At 27.4% G+C, this 15,459-nt stretch overlaps 1 protein-coding gene across 1 annotated transcript; it reads left to right on the top strand.

Annotated features, from left to right (window-relative positions):
* Positions 1 to 2,391: 2,391 nt before the first annotated feature.
* Positions 2,392 to 11,325, top strand: LOC100569015 (ionotropic receptor 75a-like). Its single transcript, XM_016806088.2, has 9 exons — positions 2,392 to 2,754; positions 2,827 to 2,999; positions 3,656 to 3,979; positions 7,573 to 7,739; positions 8,996 to 9,166; positions 9,281 to 9,498; positions 10,159 to 10,370; positions 10,486 to 10,757; positions 10,847 to 11,325. The coding sequence occupies exons 1-9, from the start codon at positions 2,595 to 2,597 to the stop codon at positions 11,088 to 11,090; spliced, it is 1,941 nt and encodes a 646-aa protein (XP_016661577.1). The 5' UTR covers positions 2,392 to 2,594; the 3' UTR covers positions 11,091 to 11,325.
* Positions 11,326 to 15,459: the final 4,134 nt, after the last annotated feature.

The following is a 15,459-nucleotide window of genomic DNA, read 5'->3' as shown; positions in this document are numbered from 1 at the left end:
GTTTTCAAATGCAAATGAATTATATTAAATGTCTGTAATCTTATTTTTTTTTCTTTACTATTTAAGTGAGTATGTTTTAACTTTTTAGTTAACATTATTATGTGTTAAAAAGTTAATAAGTATTTAGTGTGGAAAGTATGTTTGTAATTTTAATTCCATTTATTTGAAAACAAATGTGAGGAATGATAGGTATCTATATTATTTTCAGTCTTGGTCTATGATTGGGCGTAATTTTAATATTTTCCCCGGGCGTAAAAAATCTTAGTTCCGCCTCTGCTTGAAACTTCTAAAGTATACTATTATATATCTATGATATTACCACGGTTTGTTGTTTATGTATAACGCGTTAATTGATGGATATTGTGATATGATTAATTTGGAATTTATTATTAATACCTATTATAGGTCAATTTTTTTTTAATACTATAGATAAGTACCTATACTTATAATAGGTATGTCTAATACCTATACTGCCAAACCGTCTCCGCTCAGAATCGTTTTTCTTATACAGTGATATTATATCATTGAATTCAAATTTAATACTATCCATTATACAGTGACCCACTTGTAACCTACTGTACAGCAGAGCGACATCCACTTACCCACCTTTTTACTATTGCGTATTATGCTTATTGTTTATATGTTATAACCAGAGGTTAGTAACATCCCCAGGGAAAAATAAAAGTTCATTGCCCATTTAAACAATTAAATTATTCTGGGTATTGTACTTTTAGGGGAACATGCAATTTCTATGTTCTCATATACTTTAGATAGTTTCTTTTTTGTTTTTTCCATTGATATTCTAAGTTAAAATTTGGACTAAATTAGATGTTTAAACAAAGAACAACGATTTTATTTATTTTGTCAACAATATTATTTGTGGGTAACTACTTGAAACTTTTGAACTATATTATTATATTTTGTACACACAATGATATTTTAAAATGCAATGTTTTCAGAAAAGAATTTATTCAACCTACTGTACTATTATAATGTCTAATGAATAAATTATTTTAATAGGAATAATATTACAAAATATACTTATTAACTAGTAATATCATAAAAATTTACTAAGTAATGGATAGGCTGATAGACCGTTTTCGCTCAAAATCGTTTTTTGTACACAATGGTTTTATATTATTGAATTCAAATTTAACAAATACATTGCTGTGACCCATTCGAAACCTACTATACATCATAGTCCATAGAGGTACTCACTTGCCCGTATTTTTGATGATGAAACTTAAACATGAAATAAATAATCAATAGTTACCATATTTGACTGTAGTGTATGTAAAAAGTATTCAAACAGAAACTTATACCCTTGGTAAAAATCGAAAAGAAGGAGAAATGTACAATGGTAAAGTACTAAAATGTATAAATAATAATATTTAGTGTATGAGATTTCTTCTGACTACTTATATCTACCTAATTAACTATTTATTATTTTATTTCTGTTCTAAACTTTTGTTTATTTACTTGTATTTTGGGTGTGTAAGTTGGTTTAGTTACAATCATAAAAACCAATTGTATATTAATACATTTTAGAAATCAAAATTATTCAAAAGAAAATATTGTAAATTAACATAATACAATGGCAAGTATATTACGAATTTAAGAGGTTCTGTAAAGATTAGTATATGTACTTGTAATATGATTTCTACAAAAAGTTAAAAAAAAATCGTAAGGAATTAGAAACGTTTCTGCGATTTGAAATTTTTTATCCCACGTTAGTAAAACTTAATATTGGAAAAAAATAAGTAGTTATTACTTATTAGTAGTTACTAGTTATATATATTCCATATCTTGAAAAATGTACACTGCTAATTATTGTCCTACGTGTATTCTAGAATCTACAAGTCATAATAATATTAAAATATTAAAAGGATATATTTTTAACTCTTTGATTTAGTTTCTGTTAAGTCTTTGATGAAATTCTTAAACTATCCAAGGTGCTTATTTTAATGAAAATTAATTAATAAACATTGACATAATGTGTAGTTTTATATTTTTGATTTTAATCAACTATAAAAATAAAATAATATAATATGTTGTATACATAGTCTCATACTTATTATCTTTTTGATTTTAGTAGCACCAACAATGTATTTTAAAATTATAGTAATCAATAAAATATATCACATCAAAAATTATAACTAGTTTTACAAGAAAAAAAAATTATAATTTATAAAAATATATATATATACATAATCATACAGGTACATATATATATACATTAATATTCACAACGTTTATTAATTAATTACCTAAATAATGTTTTGAGGGACACGACACCCACTTATTTTAATTTGACATTACACATCAGAATATTTCATTTGAAATTCACCATAATAATAATATAAAACAAACGTCATGATCATAGAAGTGCATGTCATTAAAACTCTCTTTGATGTAATTTTCATGACAATCCTGTCAAAAATAACTACCTTTATAATATCACCCAAATTATACTCATACAGTCATTATACAATGACGTAGGTATATTATGTATAGTGTCAGTGTGTATTCATAAATGAAAAATACGTTTCACCAAAACTTTTCAAAACAGATATTAGGAAAATAGTGTTAGACCCATGGATTACATTACCGTTGTATTGCCGTTTCTGTCAACATATATAATATCTGGGAGTCAATCTGACAATAATTGTGATGCACAACACGAATTAATGGAACAATTTTTAACGGTCAGAAATCTAGACACTGCCATATTATACACGTGTTGGTCACTGTCAGGTAACGCATAAACATTATTTAGTTATTAAATATTGTTAAAATTATCATAGTTGAATTTTCATCATACATTAGATCGAATCAGATATATGAAAAAATTGAATGAAAAAAAAATAGCGGTCACATACCGCAATAAAGAAGATTTTTATGGAGCTTTTAGTTTGGATGATTTGTTTACAATAACAGTGTATTCTCCTTTACTAGGAATAATCATCGATTGGTCATGTAATGATGATCCATTGTTCAAGGTAAACTAGTGTTTATTTATTTTCATAACAATAAGTATTATGTTATATGAACTATATATTTTTTTAAATTAAAAGTAATATCCATTCAAATTTAAAAACGTAATTAAGAAAGAATGCATTTTTTGTTTTAATTATAAAAGTATAATAATAATAAATCATTTTATTAGCATATCACGGGCTTGTAAGCTTAAGTATTAAAATAGTTCTCTCAAACAATAGTTATAAAAATATGAGGTGGGAAGTTAAATTCTTTTTGTTTGATAAAAACCTTGTATAATTAATTAATATTTTATACCTAAAACAACAATTTTAGGTATACATTTTTAATGTTAAAAATTGTTTCCCGAAAATGTATTCAACACGCTTGGGACACAAAAATTACAAAAACTAAGGCATATAGTATTAATTAGCTTATTAGATTTTGATAATAATCAAGATTTAAATGTTGTATACAACTTTTATTCCTTATTTTAAATCGAACAGACTTACATTATATTGTATTAAAATATCATTATAAAAGTATTTCTTTAATTATATTTGATTCAGAAAAATATTATGCTAAATATGAGTATCTATTAAAATGCTTATACATTAATAAGTTACCATTTCAAAAATGTTCTTCTTTTATTATAAAAATGTTAATTGTTTATGTTAAGTTTTCAGAAAGTTGGTTATGGAATGCTAGCTATCATTGGCTAATGGTGATGAGCAAAAAATCAAATAATAATATTCAAAGTTTTTTATCAACAAAAAAAATTAACCTCTCAATCAGCAGTGAAATTTTATTAGCATATCCTAATGAGATGGATGACATTATTACTAATTGGCATATTTTTGATATTTATCGTACAGCTTTCGAACCAAGAGGAAAGCTAATGATTGATGTTGTAAATAAAACTTTTGGAAAATGGGGAAATCGATTATGGAAATTTGATAAAAGATCAAATTTAGAAAATTTAACGTTAAATGTTGTTACTATAGTAAGTATAGTTTTAAATTCAATGAAGTTACAACTTATACATAAACTTACGCTTTGAATAAGAATGTAAAAAATACCTTTTGTAATAGTTCAGAAAATCTATGTAATTTTCAGAGAAGAATACATTTAGATGCTTTGTGTAAAAATATCTATAAGAATATACTAAATTAATAAAACATTAAAATTATTAGATATGCAATCAGAATATAAAGTGAAATTACTCTTTATATAAGTTAGTTTTGGCTTGATTAAAAGGGTTATAATATAATAGTTCAGATATAATATTACAACAGCAATAATCGCTCAAGGTGAGTGTAATAATTAGAGGCGGGGCTGATTAGTATAAACCCTTCTATTGGCTTCATCATATTTTAGATTTTGAGTTGTTTTAAATTGCTTATAGACATTTTCAGTTTCAAATTTTTTTAGTCTTCATTTCTATGAATGTCAATAAAATTGTATTTGTTGGGTAAAAAATCTTGAAAATGTAATACAAGGCTCCTAATATATTGTTACAATGATGTTTTAAAAATATTAAAAATCCGGTCACAATTTTTTTTTTTTTTTTGTATATATAAAGTTAAAAGTACAAAATACGTAAATATGACGAAAATGTGCAAATTATTTTGAGCTAAAAATTGATAAAAATTTTTCTCTTTAAATCTAATAGTTGAAAATGTAATACAAGGATTCTTCATACGTTTGTCTACATTTATGAAAAAATTTAAGTTCATATTTTTACAGCATTTCTCGTGTAGCGATTTTCTTATTTTGTTGTAATTCAAAAACAAATAACTGTAAATACATTACAATTTGACTGAATGTTTATATTTTCATTTTCTATTCACAATAAATATTGAAAATATTTTGACTCGTTTTGAGCTGTTTACCGTCAATTTAAAATTGAAAGTTTTTTTTTTTATTTATTGGGACAAAAAGCGTGAAAATTTAAATCAAGGCTCCTGATAATATATTGCCACAAAAGCAGTTGAAAAATATTAAAAATACATAGATTCCCAAGATGATAACACGCTTCATCATATATTATTGAATTTTAATATTTATTATTTTTATTAATAATTCAGAATCATTTAATACCATTGTATTGTTCTTTAGTAATAATAGTATCTATAATATATATATTGTGTTAGAATTCTCACGTTGGTCCAAAGTCTCAGACTTGACAATAATTAGATAATGACTATATAATCAATTGTACTAGATCTTAAAAATTATCAATAAAATTATATTATTATTTATTATAGTTTAACATATAGAGATTATGGTATGTAAGTGCAAAGTGCCAATGTGTTTAAATAGGTAATCTAAATTAATTTGTAGACTACCAAGACTAGAACCTTCGTAGAAAAAGACACCATAGTTTAATTATCTTTTGAAAATTCAATTTACCACCTCATTTACACATTTGACATTATTTATTAATTTATATATATATATATTTACGGGCAAAGCCCTTTACAACAATTTAACACAGAACAATAATAATTAAGATCCATATAAGTTTAAACATGATAATAATTCAATAATAGTAATAATAATAATAATAATAGGTAATATAAAATAGTAATAGTAAAGTAGAACAAAAAATTTTCAATATTAAAATATATTATGATAAATGGTACTCTCATTGACCAGCCGCATCATGCGATCAATAGGATTATTTTTGCCATAATTTGTAGTGTGCGTAGGAACTAAGAATGGGACATGCGGTGTCGAATAGTGCGAGAAGGGACCTTGAAATTGACAAATACAAGAAGTGAGGGAGCATCAAAGCGACCATCCACTAGTTTTTTCAAAAACTCAACGTTGGTGTTAAATCTCCTGTCTGCTAATGAAACGAGACCTAATTCCTGCATAACTATAGAGTAGTCATGGGGAGGATGTTTTATTTTTAATGTAAAAGCTGCGCAAGATAGGAATCGTCTCTGAACACGTTCTAATTGACAGGAGTCCGTTAACGTATAAGGGTCCCATAGGACAGATGCATAATCTAATAAGGAACGGACCAAGGAGCAATAGATTGTTTTCAGAGAAGAATATAAATAAAACTCTTTCGAAATACGTATTACGACCCCAAGCGTTTTTAAAGCTTTGCAACATAACATTTCATATGAGAGTGAAAATTCAGGTCAGTATTAAAAATAATACCTAAATTTTTCTTACTACTCACAGACATCACATTAGAACCGTTGATAGCATAAGTATAACTGATAGTGTTGTTAACGTTATTCATTCACTCGACATTCAGGGAGCTTGAACGAAAAACTTAAGGACTAGGATCCCGTACATACACTTAACGTAATAACGTGTAACGATTTATCAAAATTTTTTTTCAAAGTTAACAAATTTTAACACAAGAATTTTCAGTTTTATTAAATATTATTTATAATAGTATGCACTGTGAACAGTGTTCGGATAAATTGAATGTAATGTTATTATTATAATGGTTTTATTAATGCCAAAGGATAATTTTACATATTACAAAATACATAGTAAAAAAATATACATGTGAGTAGGTAGTTATACAATACAAAAAGGCTAATGTACCTTACACATAAGAAAGTTACTATACAAAAAAACATAGTCCTATATAAGTATATACTAAACATATTATAATAGTTAAACGATAACTACGTAAAAGTGGTTTATGGGTCAATGGGTGACCCAAGGATAAAATATTATTTGCAGCTCTGTGTATATGACATAATAGAGTGTGGTTTTGCCCATAACTCATAAGAAGTCTTATATCTTGGCACCTACATAGAATTGGGATTGGTTTCTAAAAGGGACGTTATGTCAGCAAGGAGTTAAGCAGGGAATGTTCAGTGAACCATATATAGTACTGAGTATATGAGAAGTCTAAATCTGTTTTATCGCAGTGCAAGAGGCAAGTGTAGGAATATATTTTAGAGTCTGGCCTATATTATAATTATCGTGAGGTACATTATGAATGTACATTTTGAAAGCAATACAGTTTAAACATTTAATGAATATAGATATAGATAGATACTACCTTTAATCGTGGTTCACGATAATGTAGAGAATATATTATATAGTATGTTTATCAATTATCATTATCTTACCTACATTGTGTTCCCAATCAATAAATCATATCAATAATTATTAATTATTAAATATTTATTCTGTAAATTATAAATTATAATAATACTAAGTATACTAAGGATTTAATAAATTTAAAATTTTAATTTTATTTGAATTCAAATAGGATTACAATATAAGGTTTTAACTCATAGATAATTATAATAGGGACTCTGGTTATAAATATTATATTATCTAATTAGTAATTATAAAATATTAAATAAACACAAATTAAGAAATTGTTATAGCCTATAGGTAATTCATGTGTTTTGAAACTTTTTTAAGTATGTTTATATGAATTTAATGTAATTTGTATAATGTACCTACTAGGTATGTAAAAAATATTTCAATAACATTTCTACTCTAGTTTTAAATTAAAATGATTTTTTATTATTTTTCATAAAAATGAAATATTTCAAAAACATAAATTTCATGAAATTTTATAACCCTACTTATAATATTAAAATATTTTAGGGAAACCCTTATGGTGCTTTAGCTAAGAAAAATGGTACGGATATTCGACCATCTAGTGAAGAACTGGTTAAATATTTACAAACGATTAATTTGGATCGATTGAACTCTGTGCAAAAATTTAGCTTTGCCATAATGTATCCGTTGACGAAAATTTTATTAAACATCACGTAAAGTATTTTTACAGATATTAATAATATGTATTCAGTGGCGGATTGTGTCACCGGGAGGCCGGATCCCGGTCATGACTACGGTCCTATGATCCTAAAACTGATTTTAGAATCTATTTTATACTTAAATTTGTCCTTCTTTATTTTTAAAAATATTAATTGTATTTCATAAGAAATATTATTTGCATTATTATCTATGAGTAAAGACTAAAGATAACTCTAGTCAATTTCATGGTTATTTATTTGTTCATGGTATTATATTGGTAGCTTTATAATACTGAAATACAAACGGCCAATCAAAATGCCGATACTAAGTTCACCAACACGGTTGTAGGTACCATGTGTACAATTATGTACATTCAACCGTGTGGCGTGCATTATTATGTAGCATGACAGCGGCCGTTATGATAATATTGATACGTCATGATAACATACGTCATGATACATAGTATAGACTCAGAAGAAGTTATTAACATTATAAAAAATAGTAGTGATTTCTTAAATAAAAAACTGTCATATTAAGTTTTGGAGTTTCTTGTATGTTCTACCCTTATTCAAGTTTGTAATTTGTATAATGTGTTACCGCTGTCTATCACAATTGTTTATAATATCTTATGTCAAATATGAAATAACATACATACATTGGAATATAATATAATTTATTGATATATTATATATGTATTAATAATACATGTATAGTTTATGTAAGCAACAAATTAGGAATATTAAATCATATAATGTACCATGTTTACATGCATCAATTAATTTGATTTAACTTGATTCGTATTGAATCAATTCAAATTAGAGTACAAGTATATTATATGCACGTAAAGCCGTATTAGTATAATACACTCCCACCAAACCAGTTTATTTTTCAACGTTTACATCCAGAGTTTAAACTGATTGAGGTAAACGGAATTTATATTATACTGAATTAACAGCCAGGAATTAACTAATTTGAATTAAGTTAAATCGGTTTAGCTGTGCATGTAACCGTAGTAATATTTAACCTAACTAAAATTATTTTTATTTTTTAATTTTACTACATTTCCACTAAATTGTTTGCATTAATGGTGTTTTGGGCCGGTGAAACGAAATTCTCCTAGGCCAGTTAAAATTCAGAATCCGCCGCTGTATGTATTATGTACCTACTATGACCTATAATATTGCGTTTATTATCTTATTAGTTATTAACTTCTTTCCTGTAATATAATATAACTGTGTATATAATAATATGTTCCTATGTATCATACTAGATTAAATATTCAAACGACGAATTCATGGGGTTACAAAATTAATAACAAATGGGACGGAATAGTTGGAATGTTGACATCTGGAGAGGTCGATTTTTCTATAAGTTTAAATGCACTAAGGTCTGAAAGATATGATGTCGTCGATTACTCTGCTATTTCTACTTGGAAACATTTGTATGTAAATTAACCAAATAGATTAGTGTTAGTTTAACTGTCAAAACGTACTGTATTTATACATTTTAAGCTGAATACAATACTATTGGATTTTACGTTTTTTCTTTGTTAAAGGCCTTGCTTCATCTTTCGTCATCCTCGATCGTCTACGGCGTCAACGAACATATTCTTGCGTCCATTTGAAACGGCTGTTTGGTTTTCAATAATATGTATACTGATATTATCTGGATTTGTTTATTATACAATTATACATTATGAATCGAATCAAATGTTCTCGTTGAAAGTATTAAGTGATATTGTTCTATTAAAAATTGGCACGTTATGTCAACAAGGTAATACTCATAGTATAACAATTTAAGTACTATAATATTCTATTCTATTATCTATAATATTACTGGTAGAGCGATAAAATATGTATTGAATTTACGAGATGTGTTTTTTATCTGCAATAGAAATAATGCTTCGGTTTTCAACTTTAAGGGTGGTTTCAGGTAGCAAATTAGATTTAGTTGGTACTTTTGAGAGGTCAAACCAGTTTTTGACAAAATCAATATTGTTTTTGTTTTTTGCTGTAACTCAAAAACGAATAACTGTAAATACTTAAAATGTTTACCAAATGTTTATATTAGCATTATATGCACACGAAAAAATGTTTGAAACATTTGACGCTCTTTGAAATATTTTTATTTAATTGGCGTTTTTGGATTTGTTTAGTTTTTATTTATTCAAATGTCGATAAAAAAGTTTTTATTTCTTCCAAAAGTTTGAATTGTTCTTTTACCGAAAAAAAATCACAATATTTGTTCGTTAGTGTTTCAGGGTAGAATTTTGACAAATTACCTTAAAATCGCAAAAATGTGCAATATTTTCTACTTGGAAATTCATAAAATGTTTGAAACAACCACAACACCTATAAGATGCAGAGTGGTACCCACTTTCCCACCTATATTTGCTATTTTTGAAGCGTTTTATCTAATACATTTTGTTTTTAGGAACAGCCATGGAACCTACGAAACTTAGCAATAGGCTAATTGTGCTTTTAATGTTCGTGTTCAGTTTGGTTGTATATCAATTTTATTCATCGAGTATTGTCTCCGGATTATTGCGTCCGACTGTTATAAATATCGATTCGGTTCAAAAACTTGAAGAAAGCGGATTAGACGTTGGCGTCGAAGACTTCAACATTGTTACTAAAGTGATTGAAGTACGTTCAATCATAATATATATTTACTCTCATGATTGAAATTTACATTTACACAAGTATTATTTATATTGTAAACCTATACAATACGATAATGTTTAAACGTGTGTGCGTAAAGGTATACGGGGAAATCAATCCATACTTGAAAAAAATTATTGACAATAAAATTAAACCGAAATCAGAGTATCTGTTGGCTAAAGACGGTGTGAAAAAAATAAAAAAGGGTCACTATGCATTTTTCACCGATCCGGCCACCAGTTATTGGCTAATAAATGACATTTTCACTGAGAAGGAAAAATGCGATTTAACGGAATTGCCACTCCACAGACCAGAAACTACTGGTTACTTGGTTCGGAAGGAATCTCCGTACAGAAAATTAATCAATTATGCGTAATATTATATTGTTGTGAATAATGTTTCGTCAGGAAATGATAAAATAATGAACAACATACCTCCATAATATATATATTATTTTTCAGAAACTGTATTTTACGGGAAACTGGTATTATGGAAAGGGAACTCCGTATATGGCATGCTGAAAAACCGAAATGCACCACTGGGAAAACTACAACCGAAGAATCTTTGGTTAGCGTAGAAATTAAAGACGTTGCATCACTCATAGCTTTTCTGATCATCGGTTTTGTCATTTCTTTCACAGTTTTAATATTGGAAATAATTGTACACCGCCATAAAACAAATACACCTATTATAATAAAAAAATAACTGATCGAATTACGCAGAAATACATGTATTCATCGAACATTTAGGGATCAATTTTAGCATCACTGTTTTACATGATACTATGGAAACTTGAATATTTGAGTTTATAATTATTATGTCTCAATCATTAGAAATCATTTTTAATATATATACCTACTGAATATCAAGTTTAATTAGATTGAATGTAGATACTTTCTAAGCTATAGATTGATCGCTATTTTTCATTAAATTAAGTAAATAACAGCTTATTATATTTTCTTGAATTTATTGTTCATTTTTAATTTATTACATAATAATATTATACGCTGTTATTTTTATGATATTATATTTTACTGCAGTTAATACTGGTATGTCTATTTTTAAATGTATTCTATCTACAAGGTTCCGATGGTATAATAATATGCATTTTTACACATTCAGGATGATTTTGAAAACATATACTCACCTCGAGTGGCGCCGAAGTTTTTAAAATGTGGTCGGGCAATTTTAAAACTTCCCGGCCTCAATATCTTAATTATTTAATATAGAGGTACCCTAATATACATTTATTCATAATCACGGTTTAAATATACTCATGCTCATATTAAAGTTATGAAGTAAATAAAATATGGCCGGCCAGCCACAATTTTTAAAAAAGAGGTCGGGCCACGTCCCGATGTCACCATGGACTTCGGCGCCAGTTTTACAGAACATGTTTGCGGTATTGTGGTATACCGTTGCTGCGGTAGATACAACTTAAAGTCGCAAATCCCACCTGCGTACAAACTTTTTTCATTTGGGGGTGAGGGGAGGCTAAAATATTTAATCATTAGTGTAGGCACTCAACATCGACGCGTTTCACGTGTACGAGTTCAACACTTCAACATAAATGGTTGAAAATGTTAAGACCTTTGAATTTTCAAAGAGAAGAGGGATAGCCACAATAATGTATTGTTAGTATATTATCGGCTTATTATAATAAATTAATATGGGTCATATTTATGAATACATATATATAATGATTACAAATTTTAAAAACACTCATAATAATATTATCTTTTTTATTCCTTGTTGACAATTAAAACTTGTGTGTTTTAATAAAAATAAATAGAAATGATTTCTTTATTGTTCGTATATAATATGTCTATAATATTGTTTATTTTAATGTTACCGGATTGTAATTTTTAAAGCCAATTCGTGCCCCGCACGATATACGATAATACACACTTTGCAATTTGATATTTCGGTAGGAGGGGGGGCTTAGGCCCTTAAACCCATATTAGCTCGGGAAATGTAAGGTATTTAGGTGTGTATTTTAACCACCCCACCCCCCCTCCCCTCTTACGTGGAAAATATATCGGTGTATGACTTCAAATCAAATAACCAAACTAATGGACCATTCGGTTATTATTCTTTTAAACTAGATTGAATTAATATACTATACAACCGAAAATAAAATAAATACTTTACACCGCTGCTGAGAAATGCCACGCCGCCATAACACGGCAACCTATTACCATGTACAATGTATAATATATATATTTACCTACTGGCTACTGATGATTAACAAGTTATATTAAGTTAGTGGCCCCACAGGAAAAATTAACCTTCTTCCGAATAAATATTTGAGTTGAACATTGAATATAAATAAGCGTAAATAAGACTAAAAAAGGCGTTTACTCAAACGTCACTTTGAAGCGCGCTATGTAAAAAAAAATTATAATAAAACCATTAAATTTACCAGGCGCCAAACCAAATACAGTGAAAACTGTCTAAAGCGGACCCTGAATAATACGGAAAACTATCCAATACGGATCTTATTCTGATTCAAAAATATGTATATGTTATAGAACAAGCATTGCGTGGCTTCGGAAAACAATGCAAAATGCATCGAAATTCCAGCCATGATATCACATTATACATCTTTGTTGTTATTTGACCATCTTTATTCAGCAAATGTTCTGTTGTTGACAGAAACGCTATTTGGAATGTGCTTGTTTCAGATATGCTATAAATGGTTTGAACTCGTGTCTTGTCCATTATGTAATATTGCGGCATGAGGCTTGTAACGCGCTCCAACAATTTCTAAAGTAGGTAACGACAACGATGGCGCGCCGCTAAGTTTTAGATAGGTTATCTTGTTGGAAACATATTAATCGTTTATGAAGAGGGTGGTAGATAATTTTAATTGAATTGTTATATTATAATATTATCTAATATTAACTGATGTTTACATTCATAACTAGGACTCGCAACTTATAGAAGCTGAAAAAGGCAAAATATGCATATACAAATACGCACAACAAAATTATAAAATATGCATGAACAAATTTTAAATATGCAAAAAAAATTTATAAAAATTATTCAAACTACCCCATAATTAAATATGCATAGTATGCAGATAAAAACTTAAGAAATATGCCCGTTTTCCAAATATGTAAGTAAATTGCTAGTTATTTTCTTATTTTCAACAGATTCTCCAACAAAACAATTTGAACCATTCTTGTCGTTATCATGTATACCTACTGTATACTATACATCATTCAATACGGTTCCTAAATTCCTAATGTTCTATGTGTCAGTTGATTTTGTACCAATTTTTTGGAAAAACATTATTTAGTTAAGAATGCAAATTAATGTTGTCCAAATTAATATGATCTTCATATTTTTTTAATGACCTTATATTATTTGAAATACGGGATTGTTGTATATAATGTTGTCTATCGTGGACTCAGAACCAAAAGGTGCTAAATCGATTTTTTCGAAAATTCACTTTTTTGTATAAATGGGTTTATTGGTCAATGGTCTATAATCCAAACTCACATCCAACTTTGTAAGTTCATTATTTAAGGAGTTATCCAGAACTAAAAGGTGCTAAATCTATCAAATTTACTCTTTTGTTTTTTGTTAGCGATCTAAATAGCACATTTTGGTTCTTATTAATAGTGTTAAAATCAACAGGTTCTATCTACATGATAAATAAATTAGTGATAATCAAAAAGTACTATCTCATATTATGTATCAACCATACAACAATAATATGATGGTACAATATTATTAATTATTGTACATTTATCAGCTAAGCAAAGATTTCTATAAAAAATTGTATATTATAAATTAATAAGGCATGGACTTACTCAGGACAAATTTTAGGGATGAGAGGGGGACGGTTATGAAAATTAAAACCATATATAAATTTTATATTTAATTATTTATAAGATTACATACTCCAAGGAAACTTCGCGGGGGATGGGGGTTGAACCCTTAACCCCCTCCAAAATTACTGCCTTAAAATAGGGATCTATAAATGAAAAGTCAATGTCACATTATTTATTATTTTAGGGTTGGTAATGTCTTAGTAAAAACATACATTTAATTCAAAACGAAACAGTTCTAATTAGTTGAAAAAAAAGGTGGGTAAGTGGATGTCGCTCTGCTGTACAGTAGGTTACAAGTGGGTCACTGTATAATTGATAGTATTAAATTTGAATTCAATGATATAATATCACTGTATAAGAAAAACGATTCTGAGCGGAGACGGTTTGGCAGTCTAGATATTAGACATACATATTATAGGTATACTTATCTATAGTATTATTAATAATTTTCAAATTAATCATATCACAATATCCATTAGGTAACGCGTTGTACATCAACAACAAACCGTGGTACTATCATAGATATATAATAGTATACTTTAGAAGTTTCAAGTACCCACAAATAATATTATACAATCATTACAATCACAACAAAATAACTAAAATAGTTATTCCAGGTTTTTTAATATGTAATTTCGTCCAAATTTAAACTTAAAATTACTATAAAAATAAACTGTGCTTATGTATTTCTTAGAATTTTTGGTAACAGAATTAAATATTTACGTGGAATCTTGTTTTAAATTTTCAATCCTTAGATATAAAAGTTGAACAATTTATAAATTTTGAACTACAAAATAATTATTCAATTTTAAATTTGATAAATTTTGTCAAAATTTCAACTTCAAATGCTTATAAAAAAAAATTGTGCCTATGTATTTGTAATATTTTTCAACTGCTATTGTAACAATGTATCAGGAGCCCTGTATTAATTTTTTACACTTTTTGGCCCAATAGATAAAACTTTATTGATATTTATAGAAAAAAAAACTAAAAAAATTGATAACTTACAATGTGCGTAAACAGCTCAAAAAGAGTCAAATTATTTTCAAAATTTTATCGTATATAGAAAATGCTAATATAAACATTCAGTGAAATTTTCAAGTTTCTATATACAGTCATTCGTTTTTTAATTACAACAAAATAAGAAAATCGTTACGTAGAATCGAGTAATACCAAATGTTGTAAAAATATGAATTTCAAACGCTCATAAAAATTTAATTTGAGTTTCTTATAGA

This window comes from Acyrthosiphon pisum, chromosome A1 (genome assembly GCF_005508785.2).
Source record: "Acyrthosiphon pisum isolate AL4f chromosome A1, pea_aphid_22Mar2018_4r6ur, whole genome shotgun sequence".
Taxonomy (NCBI): Eukaryota; Metazoa; Arthropoda; class Insecta; order Hemiptera; family Aphididae; genus Acyrthosiphon; species Acyrthosiphon pisum.
This window is presented reverse-complemented; position numbering and strand designations above follow the sequence as displayed.